Source organism: Nelumbo nucifera, chromosome 4 (assembly GCF_055504915.1).
Source record: "Nelumbo nucifera cultivar China Antique chromosome 4, China Antique-T2T, whole genome shotgun sequence".
In the NCBI taxonomy this organism is placed as follows: Eukaryota; Viridiplantae; Streptophyta; class Magnoliopsida; order Proteales; family Nelumbonaceae; genus Nelumbo; species Nelumbo nucifera.
Genome location: NC_142652.1, coordinates 91041792 through 91068933, shown reverse-complemented (window position 1 = coordinate 91068933; position 27142 = coordinate 91041792). Strand labels below are relative to the sequence as shown.

At 37.9% G+C, this 27142-nt stretch overlaps 1 protein-coding gene across 5 annotated transcripts in view; it reads left to right on the top strand.

Moving 5' to 3' along the window:
- The window catches only part of LOC104611552 (putative serine/threonine protein kinase IRE), a 34212-nt gene extending 10399 nt beyond the window's left edge, over positions 1-23813 (top strand). For 2 of the 5 annotated variants that reach the window (XM_010278651.3, XM_010278685.2), the window contains 12 exons: positions 11647-11739; positions 11825-11965; positions 12101-12193; positions 15480-15687; positions 15770-15855; positions 16593-16681; positions 20659-20710; positions 20805-20861; positions 20950-21126; positions 21211-21288; positions 21372-21453; positions 22669-23813. In XM_010278651.3, coding sequence (XP_010276953.1) covers positions 11647-11739; positions 11825-11965; positions 12101-12193; positions 15480-15687; positions 15770-15855; positions 16593-16681; positions 20659-20710; positions 20805-20861; positions 20950-21126; positions 21211-21288; positions 21372-21452 — 1155 coding nt within the window. In that variant the 3' untranslated portion in view covers position 21453; positions 22669-23813. Of the gene's footprint in view, positions 1-11646; positions 11740-11824; positions 11966-12100; positions 12194-15479; positions 15688-15769; positions 15856-16592; positions 16682-20658; positions 20711-20804; positions 20862-20949; positions 21127-21210; positions 21289-21371; positions 21454-22662 lie in introns of those variants that run through there. The other 3 variants (XM_010278659.3, XM_088903393.1, XR_737692.3) reach the window with 3 other exon arrangements.
- Positions 23814-27142: the final 3329 nt, after the last annotated feature.

The following is a 27142-nucleotide window of genomic DNA, read 5'->3' as shown; positions in this document are numbered from 1 at the left end:
GGATACAGCTGTCCTTTCCATATTTGTGTACACTACTCTTGTATATAAGAAAATCCTTCTGGGTGTGTAGATCATCAGACACACCCTTTCATATTCTCTGTGCAGTTTGGACTGTCTCTGTCAAAAGCATTCATTGTGTGAATGGATATCTCCTTCCTAAGCTTCATGTGTCTTGGTCTGATGTAAAGCTTCTTTCTCCATTCTCTTCTTGACCTCTTCGATTGACCACCCAGCTAACCTTTGAGTAATTGTTTCCTTTCTCACAACTATTGCTTCCAAAAAGTCCTCGGGAATTACTTGTTTCTCTGCTTTAATCTCTAGCCATAGAGTAACCACATATAGATAATCCCCATCCACTATATTCACCATAGGTAGTGAAAAACCTATCCAATTTATCTTTATACGTAAGACATTTAATGGATCATAAGAAGTCATTAGACTCATCTACCTCAAAGAAACCTCCATAGACATCACCTATCTTCTACATGATTTGAGAACTCCACAAATGCAAGGGAAGGCCATAAACTCTAACCCATGTGTAACCAGGAACGTCCTTTTCTTGTCTAGGTTTCCAAACCCTTTAACGTTTCTAGCTCCAATGTTCAAGACCTTGGCTACCTCCATTAGCAAAGCAAGAATGAACAACCACCACTTGCCATTCATTTTCCTAACACCCACTCCATCACAAAACCACCACGTCTCATTTTCCCATCGACTAATTTCATCTCCATCTAGGTCATCCTTCTCAAAGCAACCCACCACATCTCTTCTCCCCAAAACTCTTTCCTTCTCTTCTTCCAAAAAAAGTGGCATATATTTGCCTTAACTTCAGAAGAGCCCCCTAAAGGCCACCACCCCCATTTTTTATGACTTCCTCTGTTAGCCTTTTTGGGAAAGCCCCTCTGATTTCTTTTAGTGCCCTTTTCTCCGCCTAACCCTATCCTGCCTCCTTGGTTCTTCTTGAAAATACCTCTCCTCCCTCCAAACCATCATGTGTTCTTCCTCCATTGCTGAAGTCTTCGACCACCAACCCCCTTCTGGAACTAGACTACTCTAGACCCGTTTGATATTATCAAACAACGACTATGAGTTTGACCAAACATTGTTGGTCGATTGAGGCTAGAGCGTCACCGTTCAAACACCGGCCAATGTTTGCATCCTTCATTCAAACACTGGTCTTGATAAATCACCAATCACTACCATATTAGCATTCCCTTTCTTGTTTCTAAGCCAACTAGGTATAAAGTGTAGGTAGAGCTTCCATTAGGTATCTCTAGTATGCTTAGGCTTTGTTGAGTAGGAGAAGAAGAAAGGAAAGAAGGAAGAAGAAGAAGAAAAAGAAAGAAGAGGCTACTGAGTTAAGGCCTCAAAAGAACTGCTTCAGTCGAGTGAAGCATTTGTATTTATACTATACTGGTCCTACAACACAATAGGTCTACAAAATTACAAAAATACCCCTGCAGGCACTAAACCTGTGTACAGTACATATAATACACCTGTCAACACTCCCCCTCAAGTTGGGGCATAGATATCAATCATGCCCAACTTGTCACAGAGACCTTGGTGTCTGGAATGGTTTAGCCTTTTTGTAAAGATGTCTTCTAGTTGGTCTTTAGAGCTAATGTATGGAGTGCATACTTCGCCTGTGATGATTTTCTCTCTGATAAAGTGCTTGTCAACCTCAATGTGCTTTGTTCTATCATGTAGTACCGGGTTGTCACAGAGTAGAGTCATGGGTTTGTCAACTAGAAAACCCAACTCTCCCAATAGATTCTTTATCCACATACCTTTGGCTACTCCGTGTGCCATTGCACGGTACTTAGCTTCAGCACTGGATCTACCAACCACGGTTTGCTTCTTACTCCTCCAAGTAACAAGGCTCCCTCCTACAAAGGTGCAGTAGCCACTAGTAGACCTTCTGTCACTTTGAGATCTAGCCCAATCCGCATCTGTGCAAATTTCAACTCTCAAATGTCCATGTTTCTGGAATAATAAGCCAGCACCCAGGAACTTCTTAAGATACCGCAGTATTCTCTCCGTTGCTTCAAGATGAGTGGACCTAGGTGCATGCATGAACTGGCTGAGGACACCAACAGCATATGCTATGTCTGGACGAGTCATAGAGAGGTACAACAATCTCCCTACAAGCCTCTGAAATTGCTTCACATCCTTAAGAGGTTCACCTTGGCTGTCACTTAACTTATGGTTGGGGTCAATGGGAGAGTTAGCTAGTTTAACCCCAATCTTTCCAGTGTCCTTAAGCAAATCTAGGACATATTTCCTTTGAGAGATGAAGATACCCTTTTTCGATCGGGCAACCTCAATTCCAAGGAAGTATTTGGCGGGTCCTACATCTTTCACTTCGAACTGAGTGGCAAGGAAGCCCTTCAAACTTTGAATTTCATCCTTCTAGTCACCAATAACAATTATGTCATCCACATATACTATTAGGGCAGCCATTTTACCCTCTACTCTTTTTACAAACAGCGTGTGATCTGACTGGCATTGCTTGTATCCCCTCTGCTGAACTGCAATATGAAATCTGCTGAACCAAGCTCTTGGCAATTGCTTCAGCCCGTATAATGACTTCTTTAACTTGCACACTTTTTGTTCACTTCCTTGAGCCAAAAAACCGGGGGGTTGAACCATATAAACTTCCTCTTCAAAGTCACCATTCAAGAAGGCATTCTTGATGTCGAGCTGATGTAGATCCCAATTTAGATTGGCAGCAAGAGAGAAAAGGACTCTAATAGAGTTCATTTTGGCAACAGGGGCAAAGGTTTCTGCATAATCAACTCCATATACTTGAGTAAAACCCTTTGCCACTAAACGAGCTTTATACCTCTCCACGGTTCCATCAGACCCATGCTTAACAGTGAACACCCATTTACATCCAACTGGATCCTTTCCCTTAGGGAGATCAACAAGTTCCCACGTGCCATTCTTATGAAGGGCATCAATTTCTTCCTTCATGGCCTTTGTCCATTCTGGTACTGAAAGAGCTTCTGCCACATTCTTGGGAATAGGGATACTGTCAATGGAGGTAAGAAAAGCACGAAATGAAGGTGAGATGTTCTCATAGGAAACAAAGTTGGAAATGGGGTGTTTAGTGGTGCACAACCTAACACCTTTCCTGTGGGCAATGGGAAGGTCAAGATCATTAGCAACAGGGAGGTTGGGAGTCAAGTTACCTAAGTGAATATGATCTTCCCCCAAGGAATTTGATGGCACTTGAGGTATGGCTTCTGGATTCTCCACAGCTCTTGAACCTGGTTGGCCTTTACGACGACGAGAAAAAACACAGAAAGGTGGAGGATCATAATGAGAAGGGGGAGAAGGAGAAGTAGTAGGAAGAGGAGGAAGTTGAACCAGTTTCTCCTCATGCCTACACTCCCCCTGAGGAGAAACAGGAAAGAAGGGCTCATCTTCAAAGAAAGTAACATCCATGGAGACAAAGAATTTCCGAGAAACAGGATCAAAGCAACGATACCCTTTCTGAGAGAATGAGTAGCCAAGAAATATGCACGGGATAGCACGAGAGTCCAATTTCCCCCGGGTGGGAGATAGGTTTTGGACAAAGCACCGACAACCAAAAACACGAGGAGGAATAGAAAGAAGAGGGGCCTTAGGAAAGAGAAGCTGATGTGGGGCTTTGTACTCTAACCAACGAGAGGGCATTCGGTTAATGAGGTAAGTAGAACAAAGGACGGCCTCAAGCCAAAATCGTTTGGGAACATTCATGTGCAGTAGTAAACCCCGTGCCACTTCAAGAAGGTGTCGGTTCTTCCGTTCAGCCACACCATTTTGTTGAGGCGTGCGGGCACAAGAGCTCTGGTGAAGTGAGCTATGTGAAGCAAAGAACTCCGTGAGGTCACTATGAAAAAACTCTTTTGCATTGTCTGATTGAAATATTTGAATTTCGGTCTGAAATTGGGTGAAGACCATCCGCTGAAAATCTTGGATAATTTTTGGTACTTCCTCACGGATTCGCATTGGATATACCCAAGTGTATCTGGAATAATCGTCAATGAAGGTAATGAAGTACTTTTAACCACTCTCAGAAGGTAAAGTAACAGGGCCCCAAACATCAGAATGCACAATGTGAAAAGGAAACTCAGATTTACTATTTCTTTAAGGAAATTGAGTTCTACAATGCTTGCTTAACTGACACGTTTGACAAGAAAAATTAGAAACAGACACTGACTTACACAGTTCTGAGAAAACAACTTTCAAGGACTCAAAAGACAAATGACCCAGACAACAATGCCACAAATACATTTTACTCTTTCTGAACTGATTCATAGACTTTGTAACATGAGGGCCAGCCGTATTCTCCAACATTAGAGTCCATCAACCATACGTCCCCTACCAATCGTCCTCCCCGAGGCCAAATCCTGAATCACACAATAGGAAGGGAAAAAAGTCACAGAACAGTTTAAGGAATTTGTAACACTACTTACCGAAAACAAATTCATAGGGAATTTTGGAACATGAAGAACATTAGAAAGAGTAAGGCCGAGGGGAAGAGAGAGAGTTCCTTGACCAGCTATGGAAGTGTATGATCCATCAGCTAGTCTCACTTTATCTCTTCCGGAAAGAGGGTGATAAGTTTGAAAGTAAGAGGACATACCAGTCATGAGTTTTGACGCTTCAGAATCAATGATCCATGGAGAGTCAAGGTCGTGAGAAGCAACATGGAAAGCTATGGCAGGATTACCTGATGTGGATGCAAAAGAGGTGGTGGGAGGAGCATCCAACTGGTGAATAGCTCTACCATAAAGCTCTAAATGGTCACGGAAGGAGTTTACAATATCCTCTCTTGGGTCAGATCCAGAGTAGCTATGTTGGCCATGTGGTGTTTGAGTCACAGTAGAAGTGGAGGGTTGATTCTCCCGAGTAACCATGTTGGCCATGTGGTGTTTCTTGGTACCTTGTTGTCCGGGTCTTCTAATTACATCTGAGCCTTGCTTCTTAGGTAAATCCTGAGCCCACTTTGATTTCCCATGGAGATCCCAACAAGTATCTTTGGTGTGTCGGGGCTTCTGACAATTAGTGCACCACAATTTTTCCTTATCTTCTGCTTTCTTCTGGAGATCCCCTCTCTTGGAAAAAGGTCCATTGCATCCCCTCCGGTGTTGTTCATCAAGTTCCTCCTGCTCTCTTCAGATTGGACAAGAGCATAGACCTCCTGAATTGAAGGAAGATCCTTAGAACTTAGAATTTGTACCCTGATGGATTCATAGATAGGATTGAGACCATGTAAAAAAGCAAACACTCTTTGTTGTGCGACAAGTTTCTTATACAATTTTGCATCTTCATCACACTTCCAATCAATATTCTGGTAATGGTCCAACTTCTTCCAAACAGTGGACAAATCAGAGTAATAAACTAATAAACTCCTCTCCCCCTGTTTACAAGTAGATGAGGCTGCTTGCAGTTTATAAATCTTGGCATAGTGTCGAAGTTCAGAATATGTGGATTTTGCCTGTTCCCATATCTCATTTGCAGTTTCAGCCCACATGAAGTTCTTCCTTATTTGCAGTTGCATGGAGATCAAAAGCCATGACATAACCATACTGTTCTCCTGATCCCATCTATCATGTTCTGCATTTCTAGAAGGTGGTTCTTTGATTCTTCCATTTATGTAGCCTATTTTTCCCCTTGCAGTTATGTATAGCTTGATCCCCCTTAACCACTCTAGGTAGTTTAACCCATCAAGAGGAACCACAGCCATAGGGAAGGATAGGTCACTGCTCCTACTCATTCCATTCAGCATTGTAGAGATTTCGGATGTAGCTGAATCTTCACTATTCATACTTCTAGGTTCAGAACACTGCCTTACAGAGCTGCTACAGTCCACAACTAGGCACTTGCAGATTTTCGGTTTCACAGAGAACCAAGCACAAACACTGCAGCAGCAGTACTAGGTTGTATGACCTACACTGTGTAGGAGTCCACAGAACAATATACGAACTGCACTTGCAGTGTAACCAGGTCTGAATGACCTACAGTTTTACAACTTTAATGCAACTTCTCAGTTGAAAAAAAAAAACTCAGTAGGAACAGCAATACGAGTGGTGGTTCACCACACCTAATCGGTTGATATCCACTTTCCATGGCAGCCGAACAGTCACTTAGGGTTTAGGGATCATCAACAGTCCCTTAGAGAGCTGAATAGAGCAACACACAATCGGAGGAAGGGGGAGAGTCCCTACTCAGATTTTGGGACAATAACAGTCCATCGAAGGAGGCAAGAAGAGAAGCACAAACAGAAAAAAAAAAAAAAATCAGTTCAGTACCTAGGTCACCCGAACTGTGAATAGGCAGTACAGTCATGGACTCAAACTTCTCTTCAGGTCAGAACCCTCCTTCGTACATCTAGGATGGTTTTCTACAGGCTTCTTAGCCGAGCAACTCCAGTTACCAGCACCTTGGGCTGAAGGATGAAGGATGAAGAAGAAAAAACTTGTAGCAGAACCTTTTTTTGTGCTAGGAAGTTGAACAGTCATCTGTCTTGTAGCAGAACCCTACTCGGCAGTGGAGACTAATCGCAGCACAAGAGAAAACTTCCTCTTCCTTGTCTTCGAGCATCAGGACTATAGCTTCTACGCAGCAATGGAGAGAGACCTCAGCTGGTTGTTTTCCAGGCCTGGACGGTCCTGCTCTGATACCATGTTGAGCAGGAGAAGAAGAAAGGAAAGGAGGAAGAAGAAGAAGAAAGAAAAGGCTACTGAGTTAAGGCCTCAAAAGAACTGCTTCAGTCGAGTGAAGCATTTGTATTTATACTATACTGGTCGTACAACACAATAGGTCTACAAAATTACAAAAATACCCCTGCAGGCACTAAACCTGCATACAGTACATATAATACACCTGTCAACAGGCTTCTTATAGTAGTCACAGATCAAATCCTTCTTGTCCTCATTCTTAGGCTCACTGCCTCCCTTATCCCCCACTCGGCTAAGGTTTCATTGTGCTGGCCATAGCTGATTGCTCAAGGTTTAGGTTTCTCATCATCACATTCCTCATACTTTTCTCCCCAAACACAAAGGAATATGCTTAAGAGAGAGAGAGACACTATCTTGGGAGAGAACATGTTCATGCAATGTCATACTCTGGATTGAGTCCTGCTAGAAACTCAAACACTCTATTCTTCTCTACCAGCTTCTGATAAGTGGTTGCATCTTTGCAACTCTCCCAAACCACAGTCTCCAAATGATCTATCTCCTCCCATAAAGTTTTGAGAGCTGAAAAATAATCTACAACAGACTCTCCCTACCTAATAGCAATCACTTGTTTCCTCAACTGGTCGGCCCTAGCAACATTCTCACTCTATGAATAAGTTTCTGCAACTCCATCCCAGATTTCCTTGGTTGTGTTAGCCCTTTAAAAGTTCTTACTTATATAGGGTAACATAGAATTGCACAACCAAGTCATCACCATGTAATTCTCCTGCACTCACTAGGGGGAGTTAGTCTCGGACTTCTCTTCACTGGTGAGGTACCACAACTTTCCACGAGCTCCAATGGGCATCTTTGCTGATTGAGGCCACTCCAAGTAGTTTCTACTATCCAACTTAACTGTAGTGATAGTCCCTGCCCCAAAAGGGTCACTATAACCTCCTCCACCTAGTCCCATTTCACCTGTGGATTTGTACTCAACTCCATTTCCCTCCATAATTCCCAGAACAATTTAGGAAATCAACTGTAGATGAGAAAAAAAAGGATTTATCCTCTTTAGAGGCCTCAACCACCCCTTTGGTACCCAAAAAGCTCCCCCTACAAACATTCCCTTCTTCGTGGAAGTAGGTAGAAGGAAGAGAAAAGGTTGCTGCTCCCTCCAGAAACCTCAGGAAAACTTGGAACTTGAACCACCCTCTTCAAAAAACACCAAGAAACCCAAAAAAAAACCAAAGCGCCCCTTCTTAGGTCAAAAATGAAGAGCCCTATTGTAATCAGGATTCTTTCCCTTTCTCCAATTCTTCCTAATTTTGGTGATCAACCCTAGATCTGCTACATGGGGTTGTAGATCCACCAAAAAATCCAAATACCGGGCACTTTTGAAGTCCTCAATCAACTCTTTAACTCATCATGCAGTCGGCTTATCTAGGGCTGCATGATGGAAAAACTCAAAAGTTCCCTAAAGATGCTCTAATACCAAGTAGAAAGTAGAAAACTGCAATCTGATTTGATACCTGTGATCGGAAAGAAAGAGAAAAGAAGTTTTTTCAGAGAAGAGGAGAGAAAATGGAAAGAATGGTATTTATCAAAAAAAAAAAGGAAAGAATGGGAGAAAGCGAAAAAACTGATCTGGACGCCCCTTTCATTATCTTATATACTCATAAATGAATCTAATTACAATGACAGATATATCCTTAGTAAGTCGGCTACTGCTAATTAACATAAAAAACAATCTTAACAAAACATAAATTAATGGGCCTTGGGCCCAATGACTCTAACTAAACTTTATAAACAAAAGACACAAGTATTATCAGCCAAATCTCAACATAGTGCTTTGGAAAAAGAATTACATTACAAAGTCATACTATCTTGCACACCCTTTTAGATTCTTAGCCTTGTCTAACCCTCACCTTACAATTTCTTACATTGGTATTGTGCCCTAATACAAGTTATTACTATGTACCCCAGATTTTACCAAACCATCCTCTAGGTGGTTAGCTGACCTTAGTGTCCAGCTAAATTGAACTCCAATTTCTGAAGATAATTTAGATAATTCCGTTGGCATGTTTCTATACTAACACCATCCCACTTCATTGTTCTTGACCTATTTGTACAACCTTTGAATCTCCTTTAACCTGCAAAACTTGTAATTGAGTGACTTAACCAGCCTAAGACTGCAGCACAGCCCATAATTCTGCTCTAATAGAGTCTCCATTCCCTACTGGTCCTGAGTAAATTGCTTGAATGTTGTCCTTCCCAATTCTTGAAACTACCCGTACACTAGATGGGCCTGGGTTTCTTATGCTGAACCCATCAAAATTCAGCCTTAGCCTATCAATATGGATATGTAAGAGTTCATATTCTCAAATCTTGTTAATGAAACCTTCCACAGGTGCAGCCAAGGTTTGAAATTTTGCAACATATTGGTCCATATTGGCCTATACGTTGCATTTTGTTGAGGGCCCAATAAGTGGAACATACAGAATCTGTATGTTTCATTTATTTTCGTTATTATCGGTTTGATGGGGCCTGTATTGGACAGTTTTGGGTCTATATCATCCAATACAAACCTGATATGGTCCAATGCGTTGTTTGTATTGGCCAATACAATTTGAATTTAATATACTCTCCTCTCTTATTTAATTTTGGCAACTTTTAAATATCAAATTTAATTTCCTTCTTTCTCTCTCAATTTTAATAACTTTTCAAATTCAAATTTAATTTCTATCGCTCTCAATTAAGTATCACATTTAATGACACACCATTAAAGGCAAATTAAATACTAGATTTAAGGCAATGTTCAAATTCAAATTTGAATTTGGCATGCCACTAAACTTACCTCTTAAAAATCACAAGTAGGGGACAAAGGGATTTGAACCCTAGTCATTAGTTTGTGTAGAGATAATGAGCCGAATGTGTTAGGCAGTATATGCCCTTAGCTCTAATCAGACAGATGCTGATTGGGTGGTTGAATCCAATGATCATTCAGGTGTAAATGTTGTGCCCGAACTGGACCAATGCTGATTGGGTTAGGGGTTCACTACCCTGTGCAGTGAATTCAGCCTAGCCTCTTTCAAGGGTAGGGCCGAACCCATATGGGCTTGTGTAAGATCACTGTGGGTCCCACACCATACAATATCAGGCCCAAAGTGGCCATGCAACACTTAGGGATGTGAGCCTTTAAGTAAAATGGGCCTAAAGGCCCATTACTAATATGATTAGTTAAGCTGTCACATGTTGTCATGTGAGTTGGGTCAAAACTGGGCATGGTTCTAGGTATATAGTACCTATCCTCTTAAGAGGATAATGCTTATCTCTTAAAAGAGTCCAGATCCAAATCAAATTTGGATAATCTCCTAATTAAATTAGGAGAGTGCTCCATATAAGGGGGTTAAGAGGAAGAGGGCAAAGAGAACTTGTTTTCTTCACTCTCTTGATCAGTTTTTCTTCTAGTTTTTGCAAGAAAAACGTTGAAGAATATCAGGCTCACTCATCCCACAAGATCCAAGCCAGTTGGATAGCAAATTTATTGAAATCAAAGTTGCTGAATCGGTTTCTCCTGTACACTGCGCCATTTTCAGTTGGAGGACAATTTTGGGACTGATATTGGGTGCGAACTACCACCTTGGGAGCTGCTATTTGTGGTCTCCATATCAAGTATAATCTCCCTTCTCTTTGGTTTCAAATCTGGTCCGGTTCAATGCAAGAACAATCCTGAATTTTCAGATTTCAATTTACCAGGAAATTGGTTCCCGAGAAGGTTAGAAAAATTTTGAAATTTCGGCCAGCCACCTTGCATTATTCGGCCATTCATTTGATGGATTCTAACCCTATTCCAACAGAATGGACCTTAGTTTCTTTGCTTTTCTTTATGTTTATGACGTGTGTTACTAGGTAGTGACCTTGGTTATGGGCCTGTTTTCTCTTTTTTATTGTTGTCTTTAGTAATGGACGCCCTACTAAGGGTGCTCATGTAATTGTCCTTATTTTTTAGAACAAAAGAATAAAAGAGATCATTGGGGGCTGAAAAGAAGTTTTGAACTACTCTCTCTTCTTCTTCCTTTTCTTCTATCTTCTTCCTCCATCACTTCTCTCTCTTCAACCTCATTCTTTTCTCCTATTTCTTTTTCTTTTAAATCAGATTATTGCAGGTGTGATTTACAATTGTTTGTAATAACCACAAGTCCACCACTTTGCCATACTCAAAATGCTTGGCATATTAATATGTATTTTAATTCTTAACTAAACTCTTTTTTTAGTGGATGACTGTCAATAAAAGCTAAAATTCTTTGTTAAAATTTATATACTAATAAATATTAATACAAATTATATTATTTTTTAAAAACTAGGTATACACATACATTCTAGTTCTTCCATCATTTTTCAGTGGTTCCCAATTATGTCTCAATATTTCACACTTTGTATAAATCATTGAAGCATGGTTTTTTATGTTTAAATAACTTATTTATAGTCATATAAAACTCATATTTATTGCTATTATATAGTTTTTTAGGATTTATATGAGTTTATCAGCACATTCATGTGTATCTTGATTTTTTGTCTGTATCCATGCATATCCAAAACATATCTCAATACATCTCTTAAAATTACCTCTCCGATAAACATTGCATTTCCAATACTTTGAACCTTGGGCGCAGCTATTATGGATCATTTAATTCTTAATATATGTATTTATCAATTTCTTCTACATTATTCTGTTGATTGTCTTCTTTGTAAGGAAGTGTGTGTATTTCTTTTACTGAAGTTAAAAGTAACATTGTGCATGAACATTTTTGGAAATGATAGTTGTTCATGGACAGCTAATTTTTGTTACCACACTTCTTGCTAAATATCAACTTCTTGAGCTACTACTTAAGAGAAAATTAAGGAGCCATTAGCTAGCATCTCATCGAGATATAAAATGTTAGTTGTTTCATCATTAAGTTATTGATGAAAGTTTCTACAGGTTCTAAAAAAGGCTGATATGATTCGCAAAAATGCAGTTGAGAGCATTCTGGCTGAGCGTAACATCCTAATAACTGTTCGCAATCCTTTTGTTGTAAGCAGGTCTAAAAATTTTAGCATATAGGAAAGAGTGAAAAATTACTTTTTTAACCTGTGTTTTCTTATCCAATGATGAACAGGTCCGATTTTTCTACTCCTTCACATGCAGAGAAAATCTCTATCTGGTCATGGAGTACTTAAATGGAGGAGATCTTTACTCTTTGCTGAGAAATTTAGGCTGTTTGGATGAAGATATGGCCCGTATATATATAGCAGAAGTTGTAAGAACACGCTATCTCACTTGCTCTGCTCCAGAATCCAGATATGCAATTACATATCTCTATTTCAGCACAGTTTTACATAGGAAAATATTCAATTCTGAAAGTTTCATTATTTCTCTGGTTTAATTATTTCAGGTTCTTGCATTGGAATATTTACATTCCTTGAATATCATTCATAGAGACCTGAAGCCAGACAACTTATTGATTGCTCATGATGGTCATATCAAGGTCACTACCTTGCTGATTTAGTTCCTTATTGTTTACATACTCTAATCAATTCCCTGTGGTTGCATGAGTGTAATTCTGGCTAAACATTACAACTAATACACTCACTGACAATTCATCTTATTCTCACTTTTAATGGTGTTTTATTTAATTTTACTTGTACTGTTTGGTGCCTAATGAATGTTGAATGTCCAACAAAGAAATTTGGAATTTGAAAATAATTCAGAGGCTGGATGTAAAATTTGTTGCAACAGTTATTTTAGTATAAAATGGTTATTCCTCAAGGTTTTTCTACCTATATATCTCAAACATTCTTTTGGACAACGGCCAACTCAGGCTCCACTTCACTGAATAGGTGTGTGTGTGTGTGTGTGTGTGTGTGTGTGTGTGTGTGAGAGAGAGAGAGAGAGGGAGGGAGGGAGGGGGGAGGAGTGGAAACTAATGACTTCATTCCTGTCTTACTTTTTTTTTTTTTTTTTTTGATAAACAACAGAGTAAAAAATATTCATTCAACACAAAGCTGCACCCAAAGAATGCAGCCCTTCATTCCTGTCTTATTGCTTTGCATCTTGCCTCTTATATAGGCTCAATGCACAAAGAATTGACAGTTACATCTCAACAACCTTTAATGACTTCTTGATCAACTGCCCAAGTTGTTAGACTCTTTTTGTTGACCTGTCATCTTCTTCCTTCTAGAATAACTTGTTGTATAATGGACTTGATTCCTGGACTCACAGATCTTGGATCCCTAACATAGTAACACATTCTGTCTCTGCTATACTTGTTTTGTTGATGTTATGTTTCTTTACAGCCTATTTATTTTGCTTCATAAGGCATGGCATCATGGCCAACACTTGAACTGCTTTAAGCAATTTTTTCTTCAGTTTTAAGGGCCTATGGCTGATCATGGAATACTCTTTCAGTGTATCTAAACTTCAGTAAGTAGAGAAAATGTTTAAAGAAATCATGCCAACATCCATCTTCGTCCGCCATTTTCAAATCTTCCCATCACCATTTCAACTTTCAAGGGCTACGTTCTTTCAAGTATATACTGCATATGAATTTAGAATCTCCATCCTGAATTATATAATCTAGAGGTAATTCGTACAGTGAATACTTCAGAGCAATGTTGCAAGATTCAGACTGGGCATAAAACCAGTATTCTTGTTGGGTCTTGGTTTTACCAGCTAAGCGGATGGTTTAGCCTGTTCAAACTGTGAAAATTGTCATTTAGTGGGACCTGGAAGGTAACTGTCACTGGGTCACTGGTTCAACCATTTGATCTAGTCTAAGTCTTACTTCTTCAGTGAACGTGCTACCATGTATCAGTGTACTCTACTTAATGGACATTCATATTCTTTAGATGTTATTAAGTGGGAGAATAGGACAGCAGATACCCAACCCTATATAATTGGGATAAGGCTTGGATGATGATGAAGATAAACAGGGCAGCAGATAAATTTGTACATTTTTAAACCTGGTCTAAGAAGTTCCTATCTATTTTTTCTTGGCCTTTTTATTTTTCCTTTTATATATCATTCTATTAAGGAGCTTTTTGATAATAGCTGAAATTGCTAAAATGAATCACTCATTGGTCTGTCTATTAGTGAATAAATTATTTTTCAATTGGTAACTGTAATCTTTATTAAATTGATGGAAAGAATATTATGTTCAAAGAGATTAGTGGAATATGCTTAACATCTCTAAGGTCAGAAGACTAAACAAATTACTGCCTTCCCCATCCTATACAATTAGTTTCCCAATACAAGTAAGGTCTATTAACATCTTTCCTTGTGTCAGCCAAACTATTTGCTGACCTTCTGTCCCATCTAATTTCGGGTTTAACCTTCACCATCAGTCTTTTAATTTCTCTTACAGTGAAACTATGTTGACATGTGCCTTGCCTGTCATCATGGATCCAGCCAATGTCCAACCTTGAATCTCCTTCCACTACAATATCCTTATCATTCTACTTATTACGCAGTTTAAGACCTTGAAGCACTGCTTCTAGTTCAGTTCTAGTCAAATCTCCCTGCCCAATTGGCCCTGAGCAGATAGCAATGATGTCCCCAAGGTGATTCCTGAAAACTTCTCCAATAACCGATGGTATGGGATTTCCCATATGGCATTCATCAAAATAGGGGATGATGTTAACTATAACATCTATGGAAAAGGGATTGAACAAATCCAAAGTCTTCACCCAATTTACAATCTTCGCCATGATGTTTTCAATTAGGTCGGGTTCACTCTTTTCCATTAAATATACTAGCATTCCTCTCTTTTCACACTGTCCACAATATTGCTTCCCTTGTACACCTCTAAATCACCTATCCCCTTTTCTTTGGTGGTGAAAAAAAAGGATTCCTTGAATAGGACCTGAGTGTCATCTGGAAGGCCCCACTTACATCCAAAGAGAGAAGAAAAACTCCCAAATGCAAGCGACAAAGAAGCAGGAAATTAGAATTTGAGAAGTACTCTCACCACTTGCCAAGCAAAGAACACATCTATGTGGGTTTGTCTTTTAGTGAATAAATTACTGAGGCTGCGAGCTCTTTAGGCTGTGTTTGGTTTGAAAGAAAAGATAGGGAAAGGAAGGGTAAGGTAGTCCCTTCCTTTCCCTATCTTTTCTTTCAAACCAAACACAGCATTAATGACTGAAATGAAGTTGGGTTGGTTACTGTATTGTTGAATATTGTTATTTAATTATTTTATCCACGAAGGTCGGAAGTAATAAGAAATGGTTTAAACATCCAGAATTTAATGATGGATATGGCACTGAAGAGAATGGAATAGCAAAACAGGACTCAGGTAGCCAGCTCCATATAGTTGATACAAGGCTTAGCCATTGCCCACAAAAAGACAAAAATGAGCCATTCAGTTGGTACAAGGCATCTATTCTGTGGACAAATAATCAGATAATCCTACTATTTCACTTAGGATGGGAACTCTCTAGCTTTTCTTTATTACCTTAGATATTACATTGTTTTGTTGTTGTTGCTTTCCTTAAATATTCCATAGTTATTGTTGTTGTTTTTGTATCTCTAGTCAATGCTCCTAGTGCTTTTGCTTGATCCAATGTTTGTCTAGGCAATTCCACAGTTATTGCTTATCCATTTTGGAGTTTAAATTTGTCTATATTAGCATATATATGGAATTTTAATTTTCTATCCCCCTCATATTCTTCTCTCTTTGACATCAATTAGCACTGTGTTGTATTTGTTAGTGTTACCATTATAGCTGAGGATATTATTTGTCAACTCTCACAAATCTCTAATCCCTTCTGTTACAGTTGACAGATTTTGGGCTCTCAAAGGTTGGTCTTATCAATAGCACAGATGATCTATCTGGTCCAGTTGTTGGCAGCACTGCTCTTCTTGGTGATTATGAGCCAAAAACTGCAGAACAACAGACATTAAAAAGGGAACAGCGCCAAAAGCATTCAGCTGTTGGTACTCCTGATTATTTGGCACCTGAAATACTTTTAGGAATGGGACATGGTAAATATTTTTTTCTGTTAACTGAATACCATACACCTTACAAACCAGTGATTCTTTTCCTTTTTTCTGTTTGATTGCTAAGGTGCAACTGCAGATTGGTGGTCAGTGGGCATTATTCTTTTTGAGCTGCTTGTTGGTATTCCACCATTCAATGCAGAGCATCCACAGGTACTCATCTGATATTGACAGGATTTATGCTTTTCCAAATGATTTAGGAACACATAGATGACCTTTTTCATGTTTTATAGTTGACAATAAAAATTTTCTGTGCCTCTGTTTTCTTGGTTATGTTTCTACAAGCATCACATGTGCTACTTAATGTCTATGATTTCAATCCTAATGGAGGGGTGCATCTGGATTTTATGTGATAGGCAAATGCCACTTAAATAAAAAGGAAAATTCTGAAAACAGCTGCAAGGCCAGCAATGCTGTACAGAGCAGAGTGCTGGTCAATTAAGAAACATGTCTAAAAAATGAGTGAGAGAAAGTAGACTAAGATGGTTTTGTCACGTGCATAGAAGACCATCAACAGTTTTAGCACCTATAAGAAGCGATTTGTTGCAAGTTGAAGGGGCTAGAAGGGCTAGGGGTAGATCAAAAAGAACATGGGGAGAAGTAGTAAAAAATGATTTAAAAGACAATAATTGAACAATGGATATAGCATAGCCACCAACCCCATATAGTTGGGATAAGGCTTGGATGATGATATCTATATCTATGTCTGTACATGTATCTATCTATCTATCTACACACACACACACCAGACCTTCTAGAAGCAATATTACTAATATTAGAAAATGCTGCTAAATGTGATATTGAAACATTAATTAGGAAATCGGTGTATTTTAAATTCTGCACTATTTGAGAACAAACAATGCTTACTAACTGGTTGTTCTCTATTGCAGAAAATTTTTGATAATATAATGAACAGGGATATACCCTGGCCACGTATACCTGATGAAATGAGTTATGAAGCACATGATTTGATTGATCAGTAAGTTTCTGAAATATTTCTAGATAGTTAATCATCTTACACCAGTGCTTCTTTAAAGAATATCAATGATTTCTTATGCATGCATTTCTTGATGATGTCTGATTAATTTTAATTAAAGAAAACAATATGTGCCAAATTTTAGTTAAAATGTGTACTGAAATATTATTAGCGTGTTACTCATTTTTGGGAAAGTAGTTATATTTTTTACAATCTATTTCGCATGAACATTATTCTTGGGTGAGTTGTTGCATGGATACTAGTCTATTAAATTATAGTTTATTTTGCACGAGAATCTTAAAAGGGATCATGATATTTTGACATATAAATGATTATATCAATACTCGTGGCCTTTGACCTTATGGGTAATTGTTTATGGAAAGCTGCTCATGTAAACTCCCTGTCCCCTGCCTGAGGGTTTGTCCCTTGATCAAAATTGGAGAATCCCTTTCCTACCTTTCTTCACATTCTAATTTTATTCATCATAAAATGTTGCAGTATAACCAAGTGGATACACCCTTGTCCTGAAAGATGAAATGCCAAAAAAACAGGTACACAAATGACCTAAGAGAAAAGGTTGAAAAGACCCATATTCATAAAAAAAGGTTGAAAAGACCCATTTTATAATTGAAAATCTTCGTCTTTTTGGTAGGAGACAAATCGTCTACATTATGGAAACTATAGTTAATGCTAAAACACCCATAGTTTCTCAAGGCATCTACAGTCACATTGATCTCTGCATGGACATGAATGGTTCTGACCTCAAGAGCCACAATTAAACTGATGATACCTTGCCACCATTACAACACAATCCATGGGCACCTTGTTCTAGAAAAAGGGCTGTAAACAAAGTTCCTTGCTATAATTAGGCTATCTGAAGTCATCCAAACCTTAGCCACAATAGTGGAGATATTCATGTTTGATTTCCATATTGCAAATACTTTAGAATGCCTATATTGGGAATTGGGATCATAACTATTCCTTGAACAATATATTATTGTTTCCCCTAAATAAGAATACCTATTTCTCTAAGTAAATATATTTTTCTAATACATGTGACTTCTATCTGAAAAGTAGACTCAAGTGGAGTTGTTCATTTAAATTCTTGGTACTTACGCTTTTTTTTTTTTTTGTCACTGTTGAAATGAGTAAACTTAGTTCAAGCTTTCCCTCATTTTTGAGGTAAGGTATATGTCATTAAGGAGGCGTCAAAAATTTATAAAAGAGAACTCAGCACTACTATACAGCAAAACACTGTACATTTCTTGAATATATTGGAAAACTCATCTGGAACAGTTTATATCTGTAGATTTTGGCAGATGAGCCATGTATATGTTGTCATTATCATCCTCCCAATCAGCCTGTCCTGTGAAACTTATATTCAAAAGTTCTAGAATTATACGCCATTCACACTGTTCATATACTGAAGCTGGTCTGGTTTTCCATTCCTTCGTTTCTTCCCAAATCCACCCAAATTTCAGCCTTCTGAAACCTCCTTGAATGAGCTAAAAAATGTCCAAAATATATTTAATGAGTTCTGTTAGTGAAGGGGTATTACGGTCTTTGTACCTGTTGAGAGTGCTGATGTATACTATTATGTTAGTTCAAGTGTCCCTTACTTAAATAAGGGCACTTATGTCTTCTCCAGTCACGTTAATAATATAATAACAGGTCTGGCCGAAACTAGGGTTGACTTTTTCCTATTTTCGAACCAGACCTTTTCTCTTCTCCTTCCTCTTTCTTCCTTCTTGCTGTTTACTTTACATCTAACAAACAAAACAGACTCCTAGGGCAGGCTGAACTTTAACATGGTATCAGAGCAACATCAAACAAATCAGACCTGCTAGAATTCTGTTTTCTGCGCATTCGAACTAGGGTTTTTCTTGGATTTCTCAGCCGTTGGTTGGAGACTGGGAAAAGGGCTGAAAAGGAGTGATCGCCCTCTTCCCTTGGAGGTTTCTATGCCTCCGGTGGTGTCGTTGGTGATTGGTTGCTGTGGTTTCTAAGCCCTTCCCTAATTAATGTAGGGCTGGAGTGTGTAGTGCTCAGGATTCAGTGATAAGGGAATTCAGCAATGGCAGATAACAGTAAATAGTACACATCAGCACTCTCAACAGGTACAAAGACCGAAATACCCCTTCACTAACATGGACTCGAAGAAAGTAACATCAGTACTCCAATGAAGCTCTATTGTGACAATCAGGCAACGGTTCATATCTCTTCCAATCCGGTGTTTCATGAAAGAACCAAGCACATCGAAGTTGACTGTCATTTTGTGAGAGAGAAGGTGCTGAATGGAGTGATAGAGACTGCATATGTTAATACAGGAAATCAGTGGGCAGACTTGTTTACAAAAGGTTTGAGTCGGGGGAGAGTGGACTACATATGTAACAAGCTGGGATTATAAGATATATACTCACCAGCTTGAGGGGGAGTGTTAGTGAAGGGGTATTTCAGTCTTTGTACCTGTTGAGAGTGCTGATGTGTACTATTATGTTAGTTCGAGTGTCCCTTACTTAAATAAGGGCACTTATGTCTTCTCCAGTCACATTAATAATATAATAACAGGTCTGGCCGAAACTAGGGTTGACTTTTTCCTATTTTTGAACCAGACCTTTTCTCTTCTCCTTCCTCTTTCTTCCATCTTCTTTCCTCTCTTCCTTCTTGCTGTTTACTTTACAGCTAACAAACAAAACAGACTCCTAGGGCTGGCCGAACTTTAACAAGTTCAAAAGGAAGGACCAAAATTCTTCGGTTCTATTGCAATGGATGAAGAGATGGTCGTTTGTTATTTCATCAAAAGAAGAAAAAAAGAATTGCCTGGTTACAGAAAACGCATCCAGAGATGGGGATCTAAAATTTAGTAATCTTACATTCATTAATTTCATATAAATGTAAATAGTACACATTGCAACCATGTAAAATAAATTCTTTGGAGAATATTTCATGTCCCCCTTAAGGTAGAAAGTTGCATGGGGAATTTTGAAATTTGGATCTCAAATTAAATAATTATAACCCCCTTCATCCACAATATTGATCATGTGTTTTTGTGGAGTCAATGTTTCTCTTCCTTTTCCAATGTTTTTAAAAGATGGAGGTATGAAGCAAGGCTGTAGAAGTTTCACATGTATGAGATGTGAGGCTTAAAAAGCATCATGAAATCTTATCTTTTTAGGAAAACATGATTTAACGTCTCCTTAGGGGGTAGAACTACTCATATTTAATCCACATCCAGAACCTGTTCACCATTTAAGGTAGATTAGAACAATCATTATCTTCTACCCATAGCTAGTCTGAATTCCTGTGGTATATATAACACATTGACCAATGAATTAGTGAAGACTGAGACCCCTAAGACAGGATCTGCAGTTCTGCATTGCAGGTTCTTGTTTCCTTTGTAAAGTTTCCTTGGGGCTTCCTATTAGTGCCTTTGGCATACACTGTTCATATATTATGATATGAATATGCCATACCAATTTGTTATGTAAATAATGAGATTCCATTGATACAGTCATCCCAATTGACTTATTGAACACTCCCATTGCCATTTATCCAACAAGAATTAAAACCCATGAATTCACCAATTATGACAAGATCTGCAAAGTAGGTTTTTTTTAAATTTATTGATACATAAATGCAAATTAGATTGTCACCACACACAGACACACTCACCTCTCTAACAATAATTTCCAATAAAGACAGAAATGTACCCTACAATAATAGGGCATTGACTACCAGTAAAAATAAAAGTTACAAGCAAGAAGCTATATTGAAAGTTCCTGCTACATTAAATAGTTGATTTGGTATCCGTCCTTTAGTAGATAATTTTTTTCTTCTTTATTGAACTGTGTGCATCATTCACTTTCAGATAATATATATATATGCACTTAGATGTATCTCCTCACCTGTTATTGCTATTTTTCTTGCTTAGATGTATCTCAATAAAGCCTTTTATTAACTTTGATTTTCTTTCTGTTCAGATTGCTGTTTGAAAATCCCATCCAGAGACTTGGTGCAACTGGGGCCAGAGAGGTAGTCTTAAGTATTGATGAATATTTATCATCTGCAAGGTATTATAATAATAATGAGAGATATACTGCAAAAAATATTTTTAACAATGTGGCAGGTTAAGTGCCATGCTTTCTTCAAAAACATCAACTGGGATACTCTTGCCAGGCAGAAGGTGGTTCTTTTCTTTTAAATTTGCAGTGATCATAAATTATTTTGCAAGAATATGCAAAACAAGAATTAAAATTTCTTGTTATTTGCAGGCTGCATTTGTTCCCTCAGCCGAAGGTGCATATGATACAAGTTATTTCACAAGCCGTTACATATGGAAATCATCAGACGAACAAGTTTGTCCATCTGGTTATGACTTTGATGATACATCTGAGACATGCAGCACATCCTACAGTGGCAGCTCATTCAGCAACCTACTAGATGAAGATGTATGGACAATTTTTTTCGTATTTTTCTTTTAATGTCTGTAAACTTTATGCCAGCCTCTTAACTATTGGATGCCTGTGAAACAGGATGAATGTGGTAATCTTGCAGATTTTGGAACCCCTGCCCTTGCAGTGAAGTATTCATTTAGCAATTTTTCATTTAAGGTGTGACATGTTATAGCTGGATATCTTCTGGTTTACTAACTTAAGAAGTCATAATGCAAATTCTTCTCTTGTTGCATATCCAGAATTTATCTCAGCTAGCTTCCATCAATTATGATCTGGTTGTAAAGTGTAGCAAGGATTCTTCAGAAGCCTCCAAACCCTGAGGTATAATATAACAGTTAATTTATACAGTTGCTTCAGAAGCAGAGTTCCTATATCAATCGTCATTCCAGTTTGTTTATATCTATTCATCCGTCAGATTTCACCTGTAGAAGTTAGTGACCGACCTGAATTCCATTCTGAAATAAAGCCGACACATTTTTTTCCAGTTAGTCACCTATATGTGGTAGAAATTGACTGACACATTTTTGGTGAAATAAAGCTGGTTGAAATATATTATTTATTCAAATTACTTCTTTCATAAAATATATATGTGCATGTGTGTGTGTTGGAGGAGGGGGGTCTTTCAATTACGGAAATTTAGCTCTTTTTCTTCCCTCTTGCCAGTTTTGTGCATATAAGAGTATACTTTTAAATGCTAACATCAAAGAATGAATCTTACATTGAACATGACACCCTTATATTAAACAGTTGACTCATTAAAGTCCAACTGGCTCTGGGGGAGGAATAGTCTCTATCAGATACCCCCAGAGAAAGCCTAGCAATCCCATGAACATTTGGGATACTTAACCGGGCACCCACCAAAACCTAAACCAATGTTCTCAGATTTGGACTTGACGTTGCTTTGGTCACTGGGCATGTATTGTGAATGGTCTGATCATCTGGTTCATGTGACTCAAATAAAAACCTAATTAAGACCTGATCAAATAGATTAGTGATTCAACCAATAAAGTCATTTGGTTGTTTACCAAGCCAATGATTTTTTCTTTTTTTTGCAAAAAAGAAAAAAGGTTGTTTAAGTTAAAACATACTCAAAAAGTATGTCCAAGTGATGAACTAATAAATCCTATTGTTCGGTTCAACCACAAGTTGAAGATATTGATACAAACCATAAGAACATTTGAAGTTAGGTCTTTAGGTTGAAAGACAACATATCCACCAGTACAACATGCTTTAATCAATTTTCTTTGTTACATGAGCTCTAATAAAAACACTAAAACATTATTATTGTCATCGTCATTTGAAATAGCCACATACAACACACGTGCACATTTACTGGTCATACTAAAAATACACATGTATATCTTAATTCTTGGGAGATCAATATTGTTCTTATCAATGATTATAAATATATAAATTTTAATAAATCAATTGTTTTTAAATTTTTTTATTTTTTAATAAATATGCACTAAGAAGTGAAAATAGCTAAATGTTAAAATTTATGTGCTTTTCAATCTAACCCTCTTCATTAAGTTGCAGGTCGAAAAAAGTTCAACGAGTTAAGTAGTGACCTCCCAATGCAAGACAAATGAAGATAAACTTCGATGTTTCATGCCAATTGAACAGGATGGCCATGACAGCTTGGGTAGCAAGAGACACCATGGAAGGATTATTTATGGTACCGATAGACTGGGGAGATGTGATATCAAAATTGTTGAAGCTTTGCAGCCAAAAAAAAGTTGTAATAATGGTATTAACTATAGTTACAATGATATTGTCATCGAAGGGACTCAAACTATAGAAGAGGCCATTGATCTTGAGGGAAATGCTCCATGGAACATTGAGCTGATCGCCCAAGACACAAGGGAGCTGGTAGAAAACAGTGGCAAGAACATCATATTCAAGCACATTCCTCGTGAACCTAGTAGGTTGGCGAACTTCATCATTGGTGTATCAGATCCATTAGTAGCAATGGCTTTCCAGGAGACTATCGAGAGAATTAGACTAATTGACTTGTGGAGCAGCTATACCCCTCGCCTATCTTAGAGCTCTTCCCATTAAAAAAAAAAAAAACAACTTATTTGTGGCCTTTATCCAGGCATGTCCATGAAAACTAATCCATATAAACCATGGGTGAGTTTTGGCATCCAGGAAAGTGTGATAAATGGTTATGAAGAATAGATAGTATTCATCACAGGATGTTTAGGCATATCTAATCGGGTTGTTTCTTTTGCATGATCTCTTGAATCCTTGGGCCCGCTCTCCCCTAGGGTAAGTTTTTTTTTTTTTTTTCAATTTTTTGAACCAGGGGAGGGGAAGTAGGGAATTTACTTGACACGTAGCCACGTTTCGTGTGTTCCATAATCTTTACAAAGTTATACCATACATCATTTTTGCTGGGGATGCAACACAACACTCGGTATGGAGAGTTGGCTGGTGAATGGTGATGAATCTACTTCAAGATTCATGAGAGCAAAAGAGGGGCTTAATTCATGAGAACCATTTTCTTGGCTGGTGAATGGTGATGAGTCTACTTCAAGACCCCATGTCTTTGCTAATGGCAATCTTTGGTCGCCACTCGCTAGTGGTAATTGTATTTCTCAAATGTTTGGTATTGCTTTCAATGAGACAATTTTGTCGTTGGTCGAGCAAAAGAATATGGGCATTTTGGATGTTTTATTTTATTATTTTTTATTGAAAATGTTAATTTCATTAAAAATATTTTAGAGTACAACTAACAACCCCTAGTGTAGGGAGTTGATCCAAAAGACAACTCAAATTACAACACTGCCCATAACATATTGTCCCAAAGTCTTTTTTTGTTAAGCCATCTGCTAATCCTTAGTTGATCTTGTCCACTTGAAGCAAGCACCAATCTCCCTTGTTAAGCTAAGAATTTCCTTTATCAACTGCCTGTGTTCAGGCATCAAAACAATCTAACAGCCAACTAATTACCAACTTAGAATCCCTTTTTATGTCAATTTGGTGTAGCCCCAACTGTTTAGCATATCTTACATCTTATTAAAACTAAGTCATAATCTATGCTCTCAAAGAGTTACCCCCTCCTATTAGTCCATAATATAATGAATTGTTTTGCCTTTTCTGTCTTTGAATATCCCCTTTGGATTGCCCATAGAGCTACATCAAAGTTTAACTTCACCCTTTGTTGTGTTGGTGGGGACCATTATTCCTATACAATTGTCTAGAAAAAAGTAGCAATCGCAGCACCCCGGTTCCTATATATATCTTCAACTCAGAAGGTTGTAAACAACTTACTTGTCTTCAAGTGAATAACCCTAATAGTTATCTTTCTACAACTTCTTCCTTTGATTTAGACACTTTGAAAAATTATTTTATTTATTTCCTCCCAAATTACCCAAAGCATAACTATTCCTGTAGCTCTCCACATAACTCTTTCATGCTTCTTCGATTGCCTAAAAAAAGGTTGGATCAAAAAGATTTATCATATCCAAGTAATGATTCCACCTACAATTGAAGAGAGAACAAAACCAAGACCAAATAAATGACGTAAAAGGATAGGAGATTGATATATGTATAATCATTTCACCAAAACCCAAGCAAATACTACAAACATGGGTGAAAGGCATTGATTTTTCCTTTTTCCTTGTAGTAAACCAAGGTATTGGTTTTTTGAAGTGTGGCCTCCCAACAAAAAGCCCGAAATTTTGTTGGTACAAGACTATACCACAGCTCCTTTGTTGGAAAGTTTCTACAATGTTAGAGGACTAAAGACCAAATAAGTGACGTAAAAGAATAGAAGATTAATAGATGTGTGATTGTCTCACCAAAGCCCAAGCAGAGACTACAAATATAGGGTGAAAGACATTGATTTGGCCTTTTTCTATGTAGCAAATCTAAGGTCTTAACTTCTTGAAATGTCACCTCCCAATAAAAAGCTTGAATTTTTGCGGTACAAGACTACACCACACCTATTTTGAAAAGTTCCCCATTGTAGTAAAGGGTTGAAGGAGGAAGGACATTATAAAAAGAAGAAAAAGTGCATAGCCAGAAGGAAAAAGGTTTTTAAATTCTATTATCCAAACAAGATTGATTTAAATAGGCCATTCCTAAAAGAGCAACAAGTTCATCAACCATTTCCATTTCTGACTCTCTTAACCCTCTCCTCAAGCTTAGATGCCAAGAGTTATCAGTAAAAACCAAGGATATCACTTTTTCTTGTGTCCTCTAAAAGGGAAGAAATAGCAGGGAACCTATCTTTTAAGGACAGATCCAAACATCTTCCTAAAACAACACTTTGTTTCTAACACATGCATCAAATTTGAAAAAAAAAAAAAGAAGCAAGGAAGACAAAATAATACCATGTATGGCTTTCAAGGGGGAACACTAAGAAGCCCTATGTCAAGACCCAAATCCCAGCCATTGTCTACCAATCCATATATGCTAAAAATCTCTCTAAACCATAGCCTATCCTATTCCAATGGTAATCTCCATAGCCATTTTCCCTACAAAGTTGTATTCTTTAATTTAATATTCCCCATTCTTAGACCTCCATCATCATTACTCCTAGATACCACTTCCTAATTCACTAGGTGATATTTCTTGACGTCCCCTGATTCTCATAAGAAGTCTCTCATAATCTTCTCTAGTTATTTTGCCACTCTCACAAGTATTTTGAAGGTCTAGGCAGGAAATAAATCGGAAAATTGGCTAAAGTAGACATGATTAAAGTTATCCTACCCCCCCCCCCCCCCAAGGAAATGCAATTTCTCTTCTAATTTGCAAGATTCTTCATAAATCTTTCAATCATTGGGTACCAAAAACTGTTTGAATTTGAACTCCCTCACAGTGGTAGTCCCAAATATTGCAACGGTCATGCCCTTACCTCACACCCCAACATTCAAGTTAGAGTATCCACCTCTTCTCTCCCTAAACTCACATCTTCCACAAAGCTCTTGCCCTAATTTACTTTAACATTGGAGACTTTTTTGAAACGGTGCACTAATTTTTTAAATTCAAAAGCACTTGTACTTCCTCTTCACAAAAAAGTATGAAATCATCTAAAAACCATAAATGTGTAACTACAATTGTTGGGATTGTCTTATTTTACAACCATTGGATTAATTTTAATCTAATGATTGGTGTAGTCCCCCTTTAGGTTAAAGAGGTTTTACATATAAAAGTTTCTTTATGTATGTAGGGTTAAGGTTTTTTTTTTAGAGAGAGAGAATGCGTAAGAGAAAATATAGAGTGCTCTTGGTGTAAGAGGGGGTTTTTTCTCTTGTTTTTGCTCTTCGGGTTGAGAGAAAATGGACAATTGGTGTACAAGGGTTAGGGGTTGGTTTAGGATACAAGCCACAAAGTACTTGTATTGTTTCTCAGTTTTCTCTCATAGTGAAGAGCAGGTTTCATCTCTCCCGTGGACGTAGGCAGTAAGGCCGAACCACATAAATCTTTGTTTTCTTTGTTGTGCTTGTTTTTATTTGTCTTTGCTTGGATTTCATCATTTTTTCTACTATTAGATTTCTCATGGTTGCTATTTCAAATACCTTGTAATTTTATATTGTGAGGGGTTATTGTGAGGCCCTCAACAAAGTGGTATCAAAGCTCCCAAGTTAGTGTTCACAAGGTGTTTGTAAAATTGCTTGAGAGATAATGGTAGCAAAAGAAACAAGTTCTTAGTTCCAAATTGAGAGGTTTGATGGCAAAGGCTATTTCACCCTATGGGAAACAAGGGTAGAGGATGTCATGGTTCAATAAGGCTTGGCTAGAGTGTTGAAGGAAAAGGATGGGAAGCCAGAAAACATAAAGGATGTTAATTAAGAGGATATCGAGTCAATGTGTGTTAGTACTATCCGATTGCTCCTGGATGATAACGTTATGTTTAACATGATAGAGGAAGATTCTGCACCAGAATTGTGGGATAAGCTAAAGAAGGTTAATTGGGAAAAAGCTTAACTACAAAGTTATATCTAAAGTGGTAGTTGTACAAGCTGAAGATGGAAGAAGGTGGAAATCTCCTAGAACACCTAAA